Source organism: Magallana gigas, chromosome 1, assembly GCF_963853765.1.
Source record: "Magallana gigas chromosome 1, xbMagGiga1.1, whole genome shotgun sequence".
NCBI lineage: Eukaryota > Metazoa > Mollusca > Bivalvia > Ostreida > Ostreidae > Magallana > Magallana gigas.
The window spans coordinates 5,542,409-5,567,403 of record NC_088853.1 but is presented as its reverse complement, the minus strand read 5'-3'; the positions used below and the strand labels follow the sequence as shown (position 1 = coordinate 5,567,403).

Genomic DNA, 24,995 nt, shown 5'->3' with positions numbered 1-24,995 from the left:
ACTCAGATCAAACTCTGTAAAATTGACAGCATCAAGAAAGAAAAATTGATGGGTATATAATCTAATTCTGGTTGTAATGCGCTTTCTGATTGGCTAAAAAATTGTTTAATATCATATAAAGAAATTTGCCTACGTCATGTTAAGACTAACGTCAAAAATTTATCAATACACCTGTCGTTACGTTTGAATTTTGTACAATTTTACGTCATTTTAAGGGCCAAATGACCGTTTTTATGTATAATGAAGAGTAAAAAATTAAAGTATAAGCAATGAATTCAATATTTATTTGTTTTATACGATATAAAATGGTTTGGGCAGTTTACGCTTTATAAACTGCGAAATAATAAATTTCATTTATATATCAACCATTTTAGTTTATATTTTCATCCCTGCTCCTGTAAAAATCCAGCCATGCAGTTGGGTTTTTATTTTAATTTTAAAGAAAAGGTTCAGAAACATGAAAAGTAATTAAGAAAAAATCGGACACAATATATGCAAAACTGAACCCAAAAATATTTTTTAAAATATTAAGCATTGTATCATATAAATGTGTATACATGTATATGATGTTAAATCCAGTGCTTGTGTGGGATATCATCAAATACTAGTGTGTAACAGTTGATGGTCTCTTTACAGGTTCTCTGTGTCTGACTGTTGACTGATAGGTTATACCAGTCTGTAGTATGTAACAGTTGATGGTCTCTTTACAGGTTCCCTGTGTCCGACTGTTGACTGATAGGTTATACAAGTCTGTAGTGTGTAACAGTTGATGGTCTCTTTACAGGTTCCCTGTGTCTGACTGTTGACTGATAGGTTATACCAGTCCGTAGTGTGTAACAGTTGATGGTCTCTTTACAGGTTCTCTGTGTCTGACTGTGTCTGATAGGTTATACCAGTCTGTAGTATGTAACAGTTGATTGTCTCTTTACAGGTTCCCTGTGTCTGACTGTTGACTGGGAGATCAAAGAGAGAATATATGTGGTATAGTATTCATGTAATATCACCATGTTCATGTAGCTATACTATGTATTTTTAGGTCACCTGAGTCACTCAGGAGACCCATTGCTATCTCACGTTTGTCGTCGTGTGTCATTCATAGACATTATAGTTTTCATCTCTTAATGGGTATGAGGGCAGTAGTCATTGCGTTAGTCCTGGGGTAAGAAATGTTGCCCGAAAGCATAGGCTGAGGTCAACATCAATTTCTTACCCAGGAACTGACAATATAACTATTGCCCACATTCCCATTTGATGATTAATGTGTTAGACAAGGAGAAACATAACCTTGTGGTAATGTCAGGGCTGGGGTATTGTCCAATTATCTGCCCGGGGGACAGTCAAAAATCAACCAGGGTTAAGGGAATAGCAAAGCATGGGACATAAGCCAGTATAGGTCTGAATTGTATTTTGATAGCAAGTACAGTCTGTTCTCTATAGGGGGTAAAGACACAACTACATTTTACCTATGTTTTATGACGACATTTTAAAAAGTTACATTCTGTATTTCATAGGTGAATTGTGAATAAGAACACACTGAAGATATGTGTCACATATGAAAAACAGTTTTTCAATAGAATCAGACAGAAGGCAAATCCTGTGTCAGCTCTCATTTCTATAACTAAGTTATGGTGATCTGTGTGTGTGTAAAGAGAGAGAGAGAAAGAGAGGGAATAAGATCTAAAGAGTAATATTACATTTACATGTTCAGTAGAAAAAACAAAGAAAGTATGAGAGAGAGAGAGAGAGAGAGAGAGAGAGAGAGAGAGAGAGAGAAAGTACATATCTGAGAAGTAAGGTAAATGATGAGAGAGAGAATAAGATCTAAAGAGAAATATTTCATGTACAGGTTTAGTAGAGAAAATCAGGGGGAAATTTTAAGCAAAGAAAGAGAGAGAGAGAGGAGAAAGAGAGAGAGAGAGAAGAGGGGGAGAGAGAAGAACATTAGTACCTGTTTGACAGAACAAATCTAAGAGAGAAGAGAGGGAGTAAGATATAAAGAGTAAAATTACATATACAGTGCTCCAAGTCACAATTGCTATCAGGTCGCTAAATGGCGACCAACAATTTTTTTAGGTCGCCATTTCAGAATTTCTGGTCACCATCAAAAAATAATTCACTCGCCATAATAACTGATAATAATTTTATAAACAAGTTAAATATGAAACAAATAATAAAGACTCCTGTATATACAGTAACATATATCCTTTATTACACTTTAACAAATTGACAATTTAAAATATGCAGCCAGCAGGATTGGAGGCCTACTCTTGTGGAAGTTGGATGGCATCCTGAGTATTTAACAGAACGTTTCTGAGAAAACCAGCGTTCAACAACGGCATTAGTTTTAAATTCCTCAATAGGAGGACCTTCACTGCTAATTTATTCTAATCAGTGCCTCCACAGTAGTGGGATCTAAACAGCTACGAACATCACTCCTTATGCGGTTGTCAGCACAGTTGACAGCACTGATGGTTCTCTCACACTGGGCACTGCTCACTGGATTTACCATGAGGATTCTCACCAAATGCAAGATGTTAGTCTACATTCCAGCAACGCTTGCTTCAAGCTAACATTTATTCAAACATTACATTGACCGAGAGTTAATTTTTAACCGGGTTTTCCAACGGAAAAATCCGGTTATTAAAATGGTGAAAATGGCGGGCGGGTGGGCGGGCGGCTGCCAAAAGGGTACCCTCATTGTACGGATAACCCCTCCTACAAACTTGTTCTTTTGCAGATCAATTGTACATATATCAGAGGTGTGCATAATGCTAGGATTTTGATTTCTGATTATTTATCGAAAAAATACAGCTTTTGAACTTGGTCATTTTTTGGCAAAATATTTCACATAGGGTACCCTCATTGTAGGGATAACTCCTCCTACAGTTCTCAAGATAAGAAGTTGTTCTTTTGCAGATCAATTGTACTTATATTATAGGTGTGCATATTCCTAGGATTTTGATTTCTGATAATTTATAAAAAAAATTAAATACCAGCTTTTGAACTTAGTCAATTTTTGGCAAAATGTTGCATATAGTACGGATAACTCCTCCTACAGTTTTCAAGATAGGAAGTTGTTCTTTTGCAGATCAATTGTACATTTATCAGAGCTGTGCATATTGCTAGGATTTTGATTTCTGATTATTTATGAAAAAAATACTAGCTTTTGAACTTAGTCATTTTTTGGCAAAATGTTGCATATAGGGTACTCCATTTCACTGGATATGGGTTGACATGGATTATGGATACAGTTCACATAAAAGAAAACCCGGTTTGCTGTCACATTGACAGCTTTTCAGTTGTTTGTTAGTTTCGATGAATTTCGATCCTGATCACGACAAATTTCGATCCCGAGACGATCGCATTTCCAAATTTTCTCGGTCGCGAAAATGCGAGTTACTATGAAATTTTGGTCACATAATTGAAATTTTAGTCGCAACTTGGAGCACTGATATACATGTTTAGTACAGAAAATCAAGAACAAATTGTAAGCAGAGAAAGTCTGTGTGTGTGCACCTGTGTATGAGAGAGAGAGAGAATTAACATACCCGGTAGATGCAAAGTACATGTTTGAGAGTAAGCAGCATTTGATATAGTGTATGTAGATTTTTACGAGCTTGATAAAGGTTAAGAAATGAATTAAGAAAAAAATCAGACACTATATATACATAAATAAACCAAAAAATATGGATCAACATATTAAACATTGTATCATTTAAATGTGTATATTATTAAATCCCGCACTTGTGCGGGACATCATCAAGTACTAGTATGTAATAGTTCATAGGTTATACCAGTCTGTAGTATGTAACAGTTGATGGTCTCTTTACAGGTTCCCTGTGTCTGACTGTGCTGATGACTGACAGATCAAAGAGAGAATATATGTGGTATAGTATTCATCATGTATATCACCATGTTCATGTAGCTATATTATGTATTTTTAGGTCACCTGAGTCACTCAGGAGACCCATTGCTATCTCACATTTGTCGTCGTGTGTCATTCATAGACATTATAGTTTTCATCTCTTAATGGGTATGGGGGCAGTAATCATTGTGTTAGTCCTGGGGTAAGAACTGTTGCCCGAGAGCATAGGGCGAGGTCAACATCAATTTCTTACCCAGGAACTGACAATATAACTATTGTCCACATTCCCATTTGATGATTGATGTGTTAGACGAGGAGAAACATAACCTTGTGGTAATGTCAGGGCTGGGATATTGTCCAATTATCTGCCTGGGGGACAGTCAAAAATCAACCAGGGTTAAGGGAATAGCAAAGCATGGGACATAAGCCGGTATTTAACATGTACGAGGGTCAATCAAAAAATACGAAGACTTTTGTCATAGCTATGTTACTTAACGTCATATCATTACTAAATTTGGTAGACATAATTTAGCAATAGTTTCAAACAATTTGCAAGAAATTTTTTTAATAAATTCCTTAATTTCTAAGAATTATTTAGAATCTAATCCTGCAAAAATGAGGTCACGGCGCACGGTCAAAATTTGTTTTATGTCAACAATAAACCATATAATGTTGAAAGTAATATCTCTATAGATTGGGCTTAAAATAAAAAAATATTGAAACCTCAAATTAAGTATTGTCATGGTATTCTATGTTCCAAATAATGACGGGATATATTGTTTTGTCGAACAGATATTAGTAACTAAAGACAGATAGTCCTCTTTAGAATTGACTAAAAACATCGACGTCGACGGAAGTCACGGCGCAACGAGAAGTACAATCAAAATGGATTTAACTCAGGAAAAAGCCGATACAAGCTATGAAAATGCTCAATGGTGCAAAAAATAAGTCAGCTATTATTTGCAAGTTTGTGTTTAACTGTAATGAATTTTGTGGGGGTGGTGGAAATTGTATTTTGAATATAAAACAGTCCGAAAGAGAGTAGAATATCTGTAAATATTTGGTAAAAAAAAAAGTAACGTCAACCGACGTTCAGGGTTATCCTTACTGTAAACTAATAGATACATGGTTAGAAAATGAAAACTTTGAAGAACTAACTTCTGATTCTTGAACAAATGTGTGCAAATAAGATGTTAAGTGGTTCAGTGCCATTTTAAATTGTAAGGAGAAAGGCACAAGAGACTAAGCGTGATATAAAGATGGGATATATCTATAAATTGTGCGTGTTTAATCTTGACGTTATGTTTTGAACGTTACCGTGCGCCGTGGTGACTAAACATGTTGTTTTTAAAAAGGGGTAACAAAAATACCGTTTCACCAAATGGACTAAAACTTCGCATATCAATAACATAAGTGTAGGTGCACAGATTAATCTGTTAAGTATGACTTTAATGAAAAATATATGATAGACAGCCACATTGTCTTCGTATTTTTTGATTGACCCTCGTATACATTGGTGGGTTCCCATTTTGCACACATGTGATGATAGGTGTGAATTGTATTTTGATAGCAAGTACAAAATGTTTTCTACATGGGGCAAAAATACAACTACATTTTACCTATGTTTTATAACCCCATTTTAAAAAATTACATTCTGTATTTCATAGGTGAAGTTATGGTGATCTGTGTGTGTGAAGAGAAAGAGAGAGAGAGAGATTACATGTCTAAGAGAAATAGAAAGATGCATATGTTTAACAGAGTTAGTCAGAGAGAGAGAGAGAGAGAGAGAGAAGGCAAATCTTGTGTCAGCCCTCATTTCTATAACTAAGTTATGGTGATGTGGGGGGGGGGGGGAGATCTAAAGAGTAATAATATTGCATGTACATGTTTAGAGAAAGTCTGTTTGAGAGAGAGGGAGAAAGAATGAGAGAAAGGAGAGAGAATGAGGGAAAGAGAGAAAAAAGATAGAAGAGAGGGATGAAAGAAAGCAATATTACATATAAGAAGAGAGAAAGAGAAAGATTACATGTCTGAGAGAATAAGTAAGATGCACATGTTTACATGTACCGTATTTTCCCGACGACTCGTCGATGCGGACGACTCGTCGAATTGCCCATTTTTAGCCAAAATTTTAACAAAATCCTACGATACGTCGATCTCAGACCATCACTTCAAAATGGCCTATAAAACTGCAGTAACATTATCAGTGTATGATGCCACGATGTCCCCGATATTGCTACCAATTATTATTAATGATTAACATTTAAACAATTACGCTTTATACTTATGCATCAAATTTTCAAATACCGGCAACTTCTACAAAGTCGCTTGCATTTTAAACAATTCCCGATATCGCGTGTTATGCAAAACTAAACTTACTTTGTCAGAAATATTTTATTCCCAAGCATTAAAATAAGTATCCACTATGACTATCGCCAGTGTATTCGCCATTACGTAACCAGCCACCTGTTGACTCGGCGCGTGGTCAATGTTTGTTTAACAATTTCCGGTGTCATAGGCATGCACCTGTCTCGTGTCGGACTTCAAAGGGGGATCTCAAGTGCAGAAAGCTTAGCAATTACTATGATTTGATGAAACTTGTTTACTTTGTATCCAGTAATGAAGTTACACGCTATTGTTTTACATAGACACTATTAGAAATAAATCGATCATTTGTACGACTTGATAATGACGATATACGACATACATACGTTTCCTAAAAAAATTATCTAACAATAATCAAAGAATTGGACAATAATTAATCAATGAACTATAATCACTCTTATAACGGTACTCTTTATAAACACAGGGAGTGAAATTGCCGTAAAGATCTCAGCCTTAGGGCAAGATTATTAACACAACTGGTGTCAGCCTATTGTATAAACAGTAGTATTGATAATTGCCGATTACGTATTTTAAGATTGAATTTGACCATTAAATATTTCTGATTTATACTTTCCACTAACAACTCTTTACAAATAAAATAATCAAATAATCAAATTTTAAAAAACATCCCCCGGACCTACTGCAATATTTTCTTCCATTCAAACTTGGTTTCAATTTTATTGCGCAATGTTATCTTCATACTAGTGATACATAGAACCATGTGACGATGTGTTCATAAAAACGGAATGGTAAAACTTTTAATTGATTAAAGACAATGTAACATTTTTTAATAACTGTTGTTATTATTATGTATTTAAGTGTTGACAGATGAGTGAAAATGATAATTATTAAAGATGAACAGTGAATTCAACAACGTAATTTTCAATTACACAGCCAACTCAAGCTGATTAAAACCAAGATTTTTAATGCTATTTTTAAAAATTTTCTGACTACGAGCCTACGACAAGTCGAACAAGACGATAAGTCGGGTGTTCTGCTTCAGAGGAAAAAAATACCGACTAATCGTCAGAAAAATACGGTACAACAGTAAGGAGAGAGAGAGAGAGAGAGAGAGAGAGAGACACGATGCACATCTTTACATATATAAGAGTAAGGAGAGAGAGAGAGAGGGTTTAGCAGTGAAAGTGTATAGCATTAAATGATTTATTTTTGACGTCTGCCGTTAGCAGACAAATTGAATAACGTGCGTTAGCGCGTTATGATAATTTGTCTGCTCATCTGACGGCAGTTATTGACACGACGACGTCAAAAATAAATCATTTAATGCTTATATTTACATTCCCTTACTGATGAAATCAATTGTTTACTTAAATAAATCAATATAAATTGCAGATCACGGAGGGAGCTAATTAGTAACAGCAAGAACAGCTGTTATATACAACCGGTTTAAACTGGTTATCGCATAGACTGTTGAGTTGAGATCGATGAGCATGAAAATATAATCCATGAAAAATAACTCTTGAAATTTTGCTTTTAATTATAAAGTTATCTTTTTTGTTGAATAATTGTAAAACATAGTCATGATAGTGTTTTGACAACATTCATGAAATATATTTTTTTAACCGATAACATAGAAATCTTTGCTTGAGAACTACTTATGTAAATAACATGTAAATTCATACGCAGTGATTAGGTGTTGCATTTAGAGGTATTTAACAGTCTGGGCGGACTCCGAAAACGGAGTAAACGGAAGTGATTTCTCAAAAGCAAAAATACTCCGAAAAAGGAGTTCGGCGCATGCGCAGTTAATCAAAATATCCCATTTTTACGTGAAAACAGGGCACTCGGGAAAATTGATTGTGCAAAGCGGATTATTCATATGCAGGTCTGAAAATACGTTTAAATGCTTTATAAGACATGTTTCAACAGAATGTATTTGGCAAAAATATACGTTCGTTGGGCAAATCAAATTTTATTTGCAGTCAAAGTTTGTCAATTCTGTTTCCGATGACGAAGCCAATAAAGTGAATAAATTGATGTTTTTTTCCACGATTTCATTATTATTAAAGATTATTTATGTGCTAGGGTGTGAAATACACTATTAGTGTTAGGTTTTTTTTATCCCGTTTGTAGTCATTACACCGTTCTTTTGATCACGCGCTGACTCGCCAAGTCGGCACTTCTTAAAACATTGTAACGTTATACATCGTTGTTTTGTCGTATTTAAAAAAAAAAACATCATTTATATCAAAGGCTTGAATACTTACATTAGTGCAACAATTAATTTTCAATTTCCATACTTCCAAGTCTTAATTTGAAGTCCGATTTTCTTATCTTATAAGTCCTAGTCGACCACGTATGAGTTTTAATATTTGTATGTATTTTTCCTGTTGTTTACCGAAACATTTCCACTTTTTTTAAAAGTATTATTTTAAGATTAATCATTTCTGAGTCGTTTCCATATTTTTTTTCACGCTTCTGAAGGATTTCAATCTATTTTTCAATCACGTTTTTACGGGAAAGGGAGGCAACTCTCCATTATTTACATTAGCTACAAAACGGAAGTTGAGAAAATCGCAATGCATGACGGTGCCAAATACTCCGTTTTCGGAGTTTACTCCTTTTTCGGAGTCCGCCCAGACTGTTTAAAGATCATAAATTTTAATGGAAAAACACAGTAGAATGAAAATATTGAGGGATAAAGAGAACAGATGGAAGCAAAAACATATTTATCAGGAAATTATAAGAGACAGGGGCTTTGAGAAAGAATGAGAGATAAGAAGTACTTGTTTAGCTGTAAAATTAGAGATATTGAATGAAGGAGTAATAATGTGAGAGAGAGAGAGAGAGAGAGAGATAGAGAGAAAGAAAGAGAGAGAGATTACATGGCTAAGAGAAATAGAAAGATGCATATGTTTAACAAAGAGTAAATCAGAGAGAGAAAAAGGAGAGAGAGAGAGAGAAATAGATTACAATAGTATAATGCACATGTTTATAATAGTAGGTCAGAGAGAGAGAGAGAGAGGGGGAGAGAGAGAGACAGACAGTCATGCAGACAGATAGAAAGAGATGTTTATAAGAGTTGGTCAGAGAGAGAGAGAGAGATTACATATTTGAGAGTAAGATATATTTAGTACATGTACATGTTTAATGGAGTTTGTCTGAAAGACAGAAATAGAGAAAAAAAGAGAGCAAAAATACATGTTCAGAAGAGAAATCTGAGGAGATTTGTTTGAAAAAAGTCTGAGAGAAAGGAGGAATAAGATCTCTAGAGCAATTGTACATGAGAGAGAGAGAGAGAGAGAGAGAGAGAGAGAGAGAGAGAGAGAGAGAGAGAGAGAGAGAGAGAGAGAGCAAGAATGCTTGTTTAGTATTAAAATTATGAAAAACAGAGATTGAGAGAAAGAAATAAAAAAAGCAGGAATACATGTTAGGTAAATTGAGACGGTAAATACCCGGTAATTGAATTCAACTAAATTGAGACGTGTACTCTACATCTTATTTTATTTTTTTCTCTCTGACTTTCTCTGCTAGATAATCATATAATACACTTTCTCAATTATGTACACATCCAAGAGAGAGAAACAGAAAGAAATGTAGGGATAAAGAGAGAGAGAGAGAGAGAGCACCTCTTTCTCACTCAGCAATCTTGTGTTGTATTTTTCTACTGGTTGAGTGTCTCTATAATCAGAACCAGAATGATGGACCGTCAATTATCTTAGTAGGGAAAATATAGTATTTCTTTAATAAAAACATCTGCTTTAAACTAAAATATTTCTTATATAATTTGACATTGAAACTATAAAACAATAATAATTCTAAAACTCTTTATTTTCATTCAACAGGTTATGACCCAGAGCCCTCACATCATGGACACAGCAAGCTCCGGATACCGTGTACATCTGTGTTCTGAGTGTCCGGGGGACACAGCGTACTATTGTGTATCGTGTCCATGTGATCTGTGTCCCCAGTGTAAAGAGAACCATGTAAAAGATCTCCAAACAATAGACCATGATGTTGTGTCACACCGTGATAAAATCCACTACATCCCAACACAAGAGATCTGTGTGAGACATCCTAGCCATGTTTATACAAAGTACTGTGAACTTTGTCAAGTTCCTGTGTGTGATTTTTGGTTTGGACATAAATCACACAAACTCCCTGTCAGAAGTTTTCTCTTTGGAAAAAAAAAGCACAAAATTCAGGATCTGCAAAAAGCTTATAAAACAAAGCGACAACAACACAGAGGAACCATTCACACCATCAGAAGTGAGGCTCTCTTTTACAGACCTGTTCTCCTGACAGGAATCAAAGCTGATTTCAAAACCTGTCACACAGAATTATCCCGCCTTCAATCAGAGATGTTAACAAAGGCCCAGACACTGAAGGAATTCATTGACTATGTGCTATATGATCTATTGAACTATGTGTTTTGTGACTTTGATTTCAAACACAGATGTAAAAAACAGAAGATAGAAATGATCAGACATATTGTCAGACTAAGGAGATATGAACACAGATATGTACAGCCAGCGTTCACATTCAGTGCGCTACAATTCCTCTCATTCACAAAGACAGCCCTCCGTAAAGACACAAAGACAGCCCTCCCCCAGATACATCTTACACTCCACACCAGCCAGCTCTCCATGACTGAGTCACTCAACAAGGAGGATGTGATGGAGTCACTGAGTGCAATCCAAATCACAGAGAGAGGAAACCGACGCGTAGGAAACCAGTGTCTGCTGAAACTGACGTCTGGTGCTGAGCTCCATCAATCTCTCACAGTGACAGGTGTTGATCGTTGTAATCACATTTCCTGTGTGACATCAGACCGGGTCTGGGTCAGTGGTATAAACAATCTCATGTTGACAGACACAACAGGTGTCCCTCTACATCGTGTGGAGGATTCATGTAGTCATATATTTGGATTACACACAGTGAACAGTGAGAGTGAACTGATTTATATAGATGAGGATTATAACATCAACAAACTGTCAAAGGATATGAAAACAACCACCACATTTATAGAGAGAACAGGCTCTACATGGTGGCCACTGTGTGTGTACTGGTCCCCGTCCACTGGGGATCTACTGGTCGGGATGTATAGCGATGATACAAACACAGCTAAGGTAACCCGGTACAACCAGAGTGGACAACTCACACAAACCATACAGAACAACACAGGGCGGGGACTGTATAGTGTACCTAACTATATAACAGAGAACAACAATGGGGATGTCGTGGTGTCTGACTTTCCGTCTGGTGCTGTAGTGGTGACAGAGCGTGGAGGAAGACATCGTTTCTCCTACACAGGACCTCCATCAGGATCAGGACTAATGCCATGTGGAATCTGTACTGACGCGCTGTCACACATCCTGGTGTGTGATGCTATAACAGTACAGATGATAAATAAGGACGGTCAGTTCCTGTCACATCTACTGACAAAATCACAAGAGATGGGTGTACCATTCAGCCTGAGTTATGATGTCAACACTCACTGTCTCTGGGTCGGATCAGTGGACAAGAAGGTGTGTGTCTACAGGTATATCACCAGACAGGACGCTCTGACAGGTAAGTCTGAGTCATTATCATTCACATTAATTAGATATAGATAACTAAGACACACAGTCCGTGTTAATTATCAGTCAATAAGATACATGTAAGACATGTTTATCTGTGTGATTGTTTGTCAATATAAACAACTCATTGTTACAGGGTTAGCTGTATCTACCAGTCATTGGGAGTCAGTGTTTATCTAAAATAAACAGAAATTAGATACATTATTTTATTAATTAAATGTACAGTTACATGTCATTGTAATTAGTGAATAGAAATAGCAGGTTGCTGTATTTAATTATGAAATATATATAGTGATGCATGTATTTGTAATCAGTTATTTTGTTACATGTTAATTGACTTAATTTAATTAATTAGATAAATATTAAAGAAATTGTCATGGTAATCAGGTTAAAGTTTTAATTTGTAGATGTAGCTCTATCATTACATATACTGTATGTATTAATTAACAGCTAATTAATGACTTGTTGTAGACGAACACAGACCCCGTCCTGATGTTGACACCCGAGGCACGACACCTCATCAAAACACAGCTCATCGAATGCAACAACTTGTCGAAACTCAACTAAACGAAAGTAAAACTCACTGACGCATGTATTTGCAATGTTTTGTTACATATGAATTGACTTAATTTAATTGATTAGATAAATAATAAAGCAAGTGTCATGGTAATCAGGTTAAAGTTTTAATTTGTAGATGTAGCTCTATCATTACATATAATGTATGGAATTTATTAATTAACAACTAATTAATGCCATGTTGTAGATGTTTGTCCTGATGATGACGCCATGTCCAGCTCAACACAAGCCATATAATGGAGATAGCTGGGATATTGACAGGTTGTAAATGTTTCTGTACAAATCTAGTCTGCTCTCAAAACCACACATGTTGTTTGTCACTTTGTTCAACATCTGCAGCTGAAATTGAGCTGTGTATAATTCACATGGACTGTAATACTGACTCCTGTTTATTTCACACTTTGTGATCATCCAAACATGGCTGTCTGTTGCTGAGTGAGAAACATCATGTTATACAAGTCTTGTTTTCTGAATGTGGAATATTATAAAAGAGTCTTTAATAACTAAACAATTAAACATTGTAAATGTTGGATCTTTATCAATTCCAAAATGTATCTTGTTTTGCTAATTGTGCCATTATTATACCACATGTAATGGAATTGTTAGAGAATAATGATTTCAACCTATCCGCCAGTCAGTCCTGTTTTTAAGCAAAACTTATATTAAACATCTGCACAGAATTTTATGAAACTTTTAAGGTATTTAGGACACAATGTGTAGATGTGCTAATTACTAGGAAGTTCCGATTCATTTATCTTTGTGGGAATTTTAGCCCCATTGAACTTGAATTTTGGCCAAATGTTGAATGATTTTTTTGAATGATTTTTAGCTCACCTGAGCTGAAAGCTCAAGTGAGCTTTTCTGATCACATTTTGTCTGTCGTCCGTCTGTCTGTCTGTAAACTTTTCACATTTTCAACATCTTCTCAAGAACCACTGGGCCAATTTTAACCAAACTTGGCACAAAGCATCCTTAGCCTAAGGGGATTCAAATTTGTGAAAATTAAGGACCACACCCTTTTGCAAAAGGGAGATAATTAGGAATTTATGAAAATTTTCGAGAAATTTTCAAAAATCTTCTTCTCATGAACCATAAGACCAGGAAAGCTGAAACTTTTGTGGAAGCATCCTCAGGTAGTGTAGATACTAAATTGTGAAAATCATGACCCCCGGGGGTAGGGTTGGACCACAATGGGGGGTCGAATTTTAACATATGAATATATAGAGTATATCTTTAAAAATCTTCTCCTCAGAAACTAATTGGCCAGAAAAGCTGACACTTGTGTGGAAGCATTCTCAGGTAATGTAGATTCAAAATTGTGAAAATCATGATCCCCGGGGGTAGGGTGGGGCCACAATGGGGGGTCGAAGTTTTACAAAGGAATATATAGAGTAAATCTTTAAAAATCTTCTTCTCAGAAACTAATCAGCTAGGAAAGCTGAAACTTGTGTGAAAGCATCATCAGATAGTGTAGATTCAAAGTTGTGAAAATCATGACCCCCGGGTGTAGGGTGGGGCCACAATGGGGGCTCGAAGTTTTATATAGGAATATATAGAGTAAATCTTTAAAAATCTTCTTCTCAGAAACTAACCAGCCAGGAAAGCTGAAACTTGTGTGGAAGCATCCTCAGGTAGTTAAAATTCAAAATTGTGAAAATCATGACCCCCGGGGGTAGGGTTGGGCCACAATAGGGGGTCGAAGTTTTACATAGTTTTACATAGGAAAATATAGAGTAAATCTTTAAAAATCTTCTTCTCAGAAACTAATCAGCCAGGACAGCTGAAATTTGTGTGGTGGCCTCCTCAGGTAGTGTAGATTCAAAGTTGTGAAAATCATGATCCCTGGGGGAAGGGTGGGGGGGGGGGGGTATTAAAGGTTTACATAGGAATATATAGAGTAAATCTTTAAAAATCTTCTTCTCAGAAACTAATCAGCCAGGAAAGCTGAAACTTGTGTGGAAGCATCCTCAGGCAGTGTAGATTCAAAGTTGTGAAAATCATTATCCCTGGGGGTAGGGTGGGGCACAATGGGGGGGGGGGGGTCGAAGTTTTACATAGGAATATATAGAGTAAATATTTAAAAATCTTCTCCTCAGAAACTAATCAGCCAGGAAAGCTGAAACTTGTGTGGAAGTATCCTCAGGTAGTGTAATTTCAAAGTTGTGAAAATCATGATCCCTGGGGGTAGGGTGAGGCCACATTGGGGGGGGGGGGGTGTTAAAGTTTGACATAGGAATATAGAGAGTAAATCTTTAAGAATCTTCTTCTCAGAAACTAATCAGCAAGATGATTCTTTGTAATTGTTAAGACTGGCTCCAGGACAATTTGTTGGCCTCACAAGAAGGTTCAGAGTTTGATGTAGCTAAATATCCCATATATAAACAATTGTAAAGGATCTTTTTGAGAAGTGCAATACTCAACATGTGACATGACTATAAAATTGAAGCAGGCAGCTATTTTTTCATTAGAATCTTTTTGTATTACTGTATTGAGTTATTGCCCTTGATTTATTGATTCTTGATTATTTTAATTAATGCATCCACTGTTATCCAATTTTTGTGATGATTATTTTTATACAATAATAAATATTCAATGTATATAAGTTGTTCTGCATAAGTATTTTTGGGTTAGGACGGATTAGTTTGTTTATTTTTGATTTCCAATTTTTAGATACTATGAATTATTTTAGGCCGGCACATATATAGGGACAGTGTCTATTGAGTTACATTGAGTGACTGTTTGGGATTAAACTTGAACAGGTTAGAATAGATTGAGTGTGTGGACATCCCTGCTCTATCTAACTTCGTGTTTTCTAACCTATGATACAGAGTATGCGGACATCACTGCCCTGTATCGCTTTGATACAAGAGTGCGGTCATCCCTGCTTGTAATGGTGGTGGTTGCGGCGGAGCACTAGTGTGTGGTCATCCCTGATGGTGTTCTGGCCTTTCTAGCGCAGTGTGCGGCACTCCCTGCTTGCGTTAACGTTGGTACCTGTTGAGTTGTGTAGGTGTGCGGTCATCCCTGCCTGTGCAACGTTGAGTCCCTATATATATATATGTGCAGGAGCGGTGATTAAAGTCTGCTCTTGTAAATATTGGCAGCAATCAGGGCTATCCCAGTCTATCTCCGGTACGGGCCCGCAGGGATCACAGGCAGTGACCGCCTTGCACGTTACAAAATCATCCTGTTAGAAAAGGGACTTATGATTATAAACATAAGAATATCCAGGGGGAAAAATCGATTTTATTTATACAGGATCTACATGTATTATTGTACATTGTCCAGATATTTTGTATTATGACTCCATTAAGCTGACTTTATCATACCTATTGTTCTTCAGGTGAGCAATGTGGCCCATGGGCCTCTTGTTTTGTAAGCCCGACTCTTCTCAAACAGCTGTATTGAATTTCGTAAAACCTTTTACGTAGTTGGGGCATAATGTGTTGATTTTCATGTTTCTAGGAAATTTAATTACAATGTTTTGTCTTGAAATTTTTAACCATTAGAATTAATTAGTATATTGTTGTTGTTTAAGACATATGATTAGATATGTGCATAATTGCAGAAAGTTTTGATCTGATGATGTTTTGCAAGTAATGACCTTTATCATTTTTAGCTTACCTGAGCTGAAAGCTCAAGTGACCTTTTCTGATCACAATTTGTCTGTCGTCTGTCTGTCTGTTTGTCTGTCTGTCCTCTGTCCATAAATTTTTTACATTTTCAACATCTTCTCCTTAAGGTGGCTCTATACACCCACAGTTTATTCCAATGTTCAATAGAAGACCACAAAACATATAATTATCAAATATTAAAATGAGGATAGGGATACTATAGGTATTTTTAAAGAATTTTTTAATGTTTTTTCGTGTTTTTGTAAAATATTTTTTTAAAAGACAGCTATCAACAAATTGAGAGAAATTTTTTTGTCATATGATGGATATTTCCTTCAGACACATAAAAAAAATATAACACTTCTTAACATTCAAAAATATTATTGCAATTTTTTTTAGTATTTTCCCAAAACATATTTTTTCATATTTTCTTACTCTGTTGACAAATCATCTGAAAAAGTTGCTTGATGTTATAAGAAAATGTATTTTAATAAATGTGAAATAAAAAAATTGAATGAAAACAATTGCAAATAAACACAAAAAATATTTTAAATTTTATTTGGTATGAAAGTTCCTCATGTAAGGGTTATCGTTCTTAAGTCCAAAGGCCCAAACACCTTGGGGACTTTTCATTTCTGAGTTGAAGAAAATTTCCTAAATATAATGTTGGAATGATAAATACATGCATATTTCATTATAGACTTTGCCCTGTATAAGTGAATATATTCGCTTTAGTGCAAAACTAAGTCAAATAAATAAAGGGGAACATTGACTAGGCTAATAGGATTTATGTATCCCAACCTGAGAGAAATTCAAAGCAACCCTCTCATCCCCGTTAGGTGTCGATATTAATGTGCATTAAAGTATATTATAATTGAAATTTTTTCACCTGTTTAGAATTTTCTTTCACGGTATTCAACCAAAAAATACGTTTTATAAATTTTTGGAAAGTTTAAAAAATTATTGTTCTCAACGGGAATCGAACTCATGACCTACTGGTTTGTAGTGAACCCACTAACCCACTGCGCTACGGTGTAACATATCGATGATGCTAAAGAAACTCTTTGAAAATTTATACTTGATTTTATTGTTTATTTCGATAAATAATACCACACAACGTGAAGGTGTCACATACCACATTACTTGTAAGTAATGAATTTTCCAATTATCAAATCAAATCTATCCATTTAACAAATTTTTCAAAATAGCGGTTCCCATACAATTCACCTCAGTTTAAATCAGCCAGTACCGGAAATGCAAGTTTCCAGATTTACTTTTTTGCGTACTGCGTCATCAAAAAGTGGTGTATAGAGCCACCTTAACTACTGGGCAAATTAAAAAAAAAACTTGGCACAAAGCACCCTTAGGCAGAGGGGATTCAAAGTCGTGAAAATTAAGCACCATGCCCTTTTTAGCTCACCGAGACGAAGTCAAGGGGAGCATATGCTATACCCTCGGCGTCGGCGGTGGCGTCAGCGACGGCGTCCGGACCTGGTTAAAGTTTTTGTTGCAGGTCCTGTATCTAAGCTATTACTTGTCCTATCTTCACCAAACTTGCATGGATGATGCATCTGGACCTACTTATGGACTTGAAAGACTTGGATGCTGAATCTGGGTCCTAAATTTCAGATGCTGGAGGAGGTTAAGGTTGTTGGACCAGGTTAAAGTTTTTGTTGCAGGTGCCCTTTGAGAGCAATATCTTAGTTACTGCTGGTCCTTACTTCACCAAACTTGCATGGATGGTGTGTCTTATGAAACTGATGCACAAAACAGGCTTGAGTGCTGAATCTGAGCTATAGGTTTCGGATGCTGGAGGAGGTTAAGGTTTTTGGAGCAGGTTAAAGTTTTTGTTGCAGGTGCCCATTGATAGCAATATCTAAGTTACTACTGGTCCTAACTTCACCAAACTTGTATGGATGATGCATCTTATGATACTGATGCACCTGACAAGTTTGAATGCTGAATCTGAGCCATAGGTTTCGGATGCTGGAAGAGTTTAAGGTTTTTAGAGCTGGTTAAAGTTTTTGTTGCAGGTGCCCTCTGATGATTATATCTTAGTTATTACTTGTCCTTACTTCACCAGACTTCCATGGATGATGCGTCTTATGATACTGATGCACCTGACAAGCTTGAATGCTGAATCTGAGCCAAAGGTTTCGGATGCTGGAAGAGGTTTAGGTTTTTAGAGCTGGTTAAAGTTTTTGTTGCAGGTGCCCTCTGATGATTATATCTTAGTTATTACTTGTCCTTACTTCACCAGACTTCCATGGATGGTGCGTCTTATGATACTGATGCACCTGACAGGCTTGAATGCTGAATCTGAGCCATAGGTTTCGGATGCTGGAGGAGGTTAAGGTTTTAAGAGCTGGTTAAATAAAGTTTTTGAAACAGGTGCCCTCTGATGATTATATCTTAGTTATTACTTGTCCTTACTTCACCAGACTTCCATAGATGGTGCGTCTTATGATACTGATGCACCTGACAGGCTTGAATGCTGAGTCTGAGCCATAGGTTTCGGATGCTGGATAAAGTTAAGTTTTTTGGAACAGGTCACATGTTTAATAGATGATAGTACTATTTCAAACTTGCATAGTTGATTTAACTGTAATATGAATGAATCGCAGAGGTAGCCTCAGATGCAGAGCTTGATCTCCATTATCAAGGATGCTAAAAAATAAATCTTAGTTATTACAGGTCCTAACTTCACCAAACTTGAATGGATGGTGTGTCTTATGATACAGATGCACCTGACAGGCATGGATGCTGAATCTGAGCCATATGTTGTGGATGCTGGAGGAAGTTAAGGTTTTAATTGCTAGTGCCCTCTGATGATGATATCTTAGTTATTACTGGTCCAACCTTCACCAAACTTGCATGGATGATGCGTCTTATGATACCAATGCACCTGATGGGCTTGAATGCTGAATCTGAGCCATAGGTTTCGGATGCTGGATGAGGTTTAGTTTTTTGGAACAGGTCACATGTTTTATAGATGATAGCTTGCATAGTTGATTTAACTTTATTATAAATTAAACGCAGAGGTTGCTTCAGATGCAGAGCCTGATCTCCATTATCAAGGATGCTAAAGAAATCTCCTACCTCACTCAAACATGCTCGATAGATAGATGTGTTTGTTGATAAATGATATAACATGATTCCTATGATATAGTATTGTATGATATGAAACAATATTGTTTGATATGATACAATATGACATCATATGTTATATTATAAAAAGTTGTACGATACGATATGATATTGTATCAATTTTTTTTTATATTTTATGATATGATATTGTGATGTATAGTATTGTATATTATGATACAATATTGTATAATATTATATTGTATTTTTAATTTATTATTTTATCACATGATACAATTACATAAGATATTGCAAAATATTATATTGTATCAGACAATATTGTATATTCTATAATATTGTATCATACAATATTGTATAATATGATATTGGTTTCTTTAATATAGAATTATATCATATGAAATTGTATTATATGGTATTGTAATATTATATAATATTGTATCATATGATATTGGTTTATATGATATTTTATAATAACACATGAAATTGTATTATATGATATTGTAATATTTATTATTGTGTCATATGATACAATATGTATAATATAATAATGTATTTTATAATATTTTACTTTATCACATAATATTGTATCATTTGATAAGATACAATGTTGGAATCAAATTATATTGTATTTTATGATATTATTACTTATTAGGTTAGGTACTGACTCACTACGGAAATATATTGGGTTGATCAATCTCGTAGATGGCGAGGCGAAGCTGAATGTCTGAATATCTTAACTTTTAAGAAAATTTTACTGCTTTTTTATAGGAATAATGTGAATTTTACAGCGAACCGTACGCGCATAATTTTCGCGCATGTAACATTTTTGAATGTTACCCGTTGCTAAGTGCGTTGCTAACGCTGAGGGTAATAGAAAATATTATTAACTGCGTCTTAACCAATCAGATTTCAGTATTTAACATGAAAGTATAACAATATATTTTATGATATTGTATTATTTGATCAAATACAATAATGTATAACACAATACAATGTCATATCATATGTTACAATATCATATCTCATTATTGTTTATTACGGTATTTAATTGTATTATATGATATATATTATAATTATAAAATATGACATGATGCAATATCTAATTTTATATCATTGTATTGATTAATATATGAACATATGATTATCATAAAAAAAATTATCAGATGATATACAAAACAGAATCCATGAATATCCAAGATCATAAAGTATGATTTTCATATAAAATGATAAAGGTGGTCTTATGAAGGTGATGTCTCATAAGGGTGATGCTCTGTCTCGGTGAGCTTAGTAATCTATGATTACCTATGTTTTAAGGTGAGATAATTAGAAAATATTGAAAATTCTTAAGAAGTTTTTTCAGAAATCTTTTTCTCAAGAATCATTTGGCCAGGAAAGCTGAAACTTATGTGAAAGCATCCTCAGGTAGTGTAGATTCAAAGTTGTGAAAATCTTGACCACTGGGGTTAGGGTGGGGCCACAATGGGACGTCGAACTTTTACATACGTATATTTTGAGTAAATCTTTTTAAAAAAAATCTTCTTTTCAAAAACTAATCTAGCAGCCAGGAAAGCTGAAATTTTTGTGGAAGACACCTCAGGTAGTGTAGAGTTAAAGTTGTAAACATCTAGACCCCCCCCCCCTGGAAGGGTGGGGCCTCTATTTAGTCAATGGGGGGTCAAATTTTTACATATGAATGTACTAATGTAGAGTAAATGTTTAAAAAATCTTCTTCCCAGAAACTATTCAGCCAGGAAAGCTGAAACATAAGTTTCCTCAGGTCAAAGTTGTGAAAATCATGACCCCGGGGTGTAGGATGGGGCCACAATGGGGGAGGGGGGACGAACTCAAGTTTGTTCAAATCATGATCCCCTGGGTTAGGATGGGGTGACAATTTGGGGGGTGAGATCAAATTTTTACATACTAGGAATATATTTAAAAATCTTCTTCTATAAAACCATTTGTGTAGAAAAGCTCTAACTTTAATGAAAGCAACCTTAGGTAATGTAGATTCAAATTTGTTCAAATCTAAGGAGTATGATGGGGCTACATTGGGGATTCAATTTACAAGGAAAACATTTTAGTTGTTCACAAAAGCTGAAATGTTATAAGATAAAGATAAATAAATAAAAATCTTCTTCTCGATCTACTCCCACACATGTGGGCACAAAAATGAATACATGGTTATGATATCCACAATCTCCTTTACCTAAATTGTGAAATTCATGGCCCCTGGGTCAGGGGTTCAGGACATGGGGGGGGGGGGGGGGGGCAATATAGTGTTAATGCATATAATGTTTAAAAATCTTCTCTATTCTCACACATCTGCCAGTGTATAAAAAAAACTGACTAATAATTATGTTTACCAAGAAGTCCTCTACTGAAATTTTAATTTTCATGTCCCCTGGGGTATGGGTTTTGACTCTAGGGCAGGGCTAAAATGGATGTATAGATGTTAATGCATATAACGTTAAAAAATTATCTTCTTTACTGATAAAAACACACCTGAAAGGAAAACTGAATTCATGATTTTGTAGACCAGATCTTAGTTGTTCACCAAAATTAGAGGTTTCACAGTTCTTTTTTAATTAAATGTGGTCGTCATTACAAATTTATAATTTTTCTACTCCAGTATGAAACTTAATTAATAAGATGCATATATGAGACTCCATGACAAGTTTGTGTATGGGATATATGCTACTCAGGTGACCGTTAAGGCCAATTGGCCTCTTGTTTTGTATTTAATGCATACTCTGTCATTCATGGTGTGTAGCATTGTCAAGTAATGGGAGAACGTGGGTATTTGAGCTTGCTCACTTTTTATACCCCCGCTCCGAAGGAGAGGGGGTATACTGTTTTACCCTTTTGTGTCTGTCTGTCTGTCCGTCCTTAGCAAAAATTTCTGTCGCATTCATCTCGGCAACTATTTATCACAGATGCTTGAAATTTTTACACAGTGTTTGTTAGGGCATGCCATATCGTGGGATATATTTTTGTACCAATCGGACGTCAACTTCCTGTTAAATGACGACTTTGCCTATTTTTAACCAAAATTTTCAAACAAATATTTGTCAAAGATTTCTCAGCAACTATTTATCGCAGATGCTTGAAATTTGTACACAATATTTGTATAGGCATGCCATGTCGTGGGATATATTTTTGTACCAATCAGACGTGAACTTCCTGTTAAATGACGACATTGTTTATTTTTAACCAAAATTTTCAAACAAATTTTTGTCAAAGAATTCTCAGCAACTGTTTATTGCAGATGCTTGAAATTTGTACACAATATTTGTATAGGCATGCCATGTCGTGGGATGTATTTTTGTACCAATCAGACGTCAACTTCCTGTTAAATGAGTACTTTGTTTATTTTTAGCCAAAATTTTCAAACAAATTTCAGTCAAAGATTTCTCAGCAACTATTTATGGCAGATGCTTGAAATTTTAACACACTTTTTGTTTTTGCATGTCATGTCGTGGGATATATTTTTGTATCAATCAGACGTCAACTTCCTGTTTAATGAGTACTTTGTTTATTTTTAGCAAATGTTTATTTTTAGCAAAAATTTCAAACAAATTTTCGTCAAAGATTTCTTGTATCAATCGGACGTCAACTTCCTGTTAAATGAGTACTTTGTTTATTTTAGCCAAAATTTAAAAAAAAAATTTCCTCAAAGATTTCTCAGCAGCTATTTATCGCAGATACTTGAAATTTTAACACACCATTTGTTTAGGCATGCAATATTGTGGGATAAATTTCTGTACCAATCGGATGCCAGCTTTCTGTTAAATGTCGACTTTGCTTATTTTACATATTCACATCAGAGTGGGGGTATCACTAGTGAGCATTGGCTCACAGATATCTTGTTCTTTCTTTTAATACAGTTATAAACTAATTATTTTTGTTTCTTGCAGACAAGCTGCTTTTAGAACGCCTTCAGGCCAGTTCAGGGGGAGACAGAAGAAAACCTTCCCGGATTACCCATAGTTCCAATGGAAATAATGCGTCGTCAATGGACTCTGTTTTACTGAATGTGAACTTTATATAAATAATGCGTCGTCAATGGACTCTGTTTTACTGAATGTGAACTTTATATAAATAATGCGTCGTCAATGGACTCTGTTTTTCTGAATGTGAACTTTATATAAATAATGCTTCATCAATGGACTTGGTTTTTCTGAAAGTAAATCAACATAAATAATGCATCATCAATGGACTCTGTTTCTGTGTACATGGATTTAACATTTATGTGTTCGTCATCCTTTTTATTAATTTTACATTTGTACTATATGTGTGTTTTACATAATAAGCTCCTGAGATCTCTTATAAATCTCTGCTGTACTTTGGTGCTGGGACAGAGATATCCCTTAGAAATGTGACGAATGTGTGATGAATTTTTTTTAGTTTTGATTTGCACACAAGAAATTGATTAAAAAACACATGCAAAGGGGGGTAACTCCAATTTGTATTTTTCAATTTGAAATGAAAGAAAGTTCTACTAATGCTTTCTAGAGATATCTGTATTTTATGCTGTTGATCCCTGACATTTTTTTGTAAGAGAGTTTATTGAGTACAGTGGTGTCAGAAGCACATTTCTCCCTCATAAAAAATGTTATATTGATCAGGTAGATGGAAAATTCATGTTTATGTAAATAGTTTTGGAGGAATATTGTGACCAATTTTAAGTTTACTGATTTTCTTTTGTATTTACGCTTACCATGAAATACATACTACTTATATACAAATGATGTTTGGTGAGTTGTAGCAATCTTTAGATAGAACTCAATAAATGTGATATTTCTTTTTAGTTTTGGCTTTTTTCTTAGAAAGACACTACTGTTGTATTTGGTACAAAAAAGTAAAATATGATGCTGTAACTTTATATACAATAACAAGACAATTATGTATTGGGACGAACCAAATCTGACAAACCAATCTCCTTTTGGATTCACTATAGTTAGATGTTAATAGAGACTAGTCAACAATAAATTACAAAATGGAGATATTCTAATGCATGCAACGGGTTTTGTGCATGTAAAAGATGGAAAAAAATCTGAGTTTATTGCATAATGGCACGAAAACCATCTGCAATATGCAAATTGTAAAACCCGAAAAGTAAAAAAGGAATTAGGTAATAAAACAATTATTTAATGCTTGAACAGTCAATAGACCAGATTTTTTCCCTTGGTGCAGGGAACAGCTCAGTATGATCAGTTGTAGTTTCTTTACGTGAATAATGTCACCTCGCAGTCATGCTCATTAACACATATAATGTTACACGGAATGAGGAACTGTTACGTTTTTACCATCACAGGTTATACGCAATCAGGTGCTTTTACGCATATAGTAATACTGTTACGTGCAATCACCCACTTGCATCTTATCTATTGTTACATGCATCAAACACTTTAAAGCATACATCGCTACATACGATCACACACCTTAACACATGTACTATCTCACACAGTCCCACACTTTAACACATATACTGTCACACACAATCACACACTTTAACACATATACCGTCACACATTTTAACACATACACTGTCACACACAATCACACACTTTAACACATATACTGTCACACACAATCACACACTCTAACACATATACTGTCACACACTTTAACACATATACTGTCACACACAATCAGACACTTTAACACATACACCGCTACATACAATCGCACACTTTAACACATATACTGTCTCACACAGTCACACACTTTAACACATATACCGCTACATACAATCACACACTTTAACACACACACCGCTACATACAATCACACACTTTAACACATATACCGCGACATACAATCACACACTTTAACACATATACCATTACACACAGTCACACACTTTAACACATATACCGTTACACAAAATCACACACTTTAACACATATA

At 35.2% G+C, this 24,995-nt stretch overlaps 1 protein-coding gene across 1 annotated transcript; it reads left to right on the top strand.

The window, feature by feature from the left end:
- Positions 1 to 929: 929 nt before the first annotated feature.
- LOC136274515 (uncharacterized) lies at positions 930 to 23,892 on the top strand. Its single transcript, XM_066081520.1, has 6 exons — positions 930 to 981; positions 3,833 to 3,887; positions 10,057 to 11,782; positions 12,262 to 12,363; positions 12,554 to 12,627; positions 23,000 to 23,892. Exons 3-5 carry the CDS (start codon positions 10,060 to 10,062, stop codon positions 12,601 to 12,603), a joined length of 1,875 nt encoding a protein of 624 aa, XP_065937592.1. The 5' UTR covers positions 930 to 981; positions 3,833 to 3,887; positions 10,057 to 10,059; the 3' UTR covers positions 12,604 to 12,627; positions 23,000 to 23,892.
- Positions 23,893 to 24,995: the final 1,103 nt, after the last annotated feature.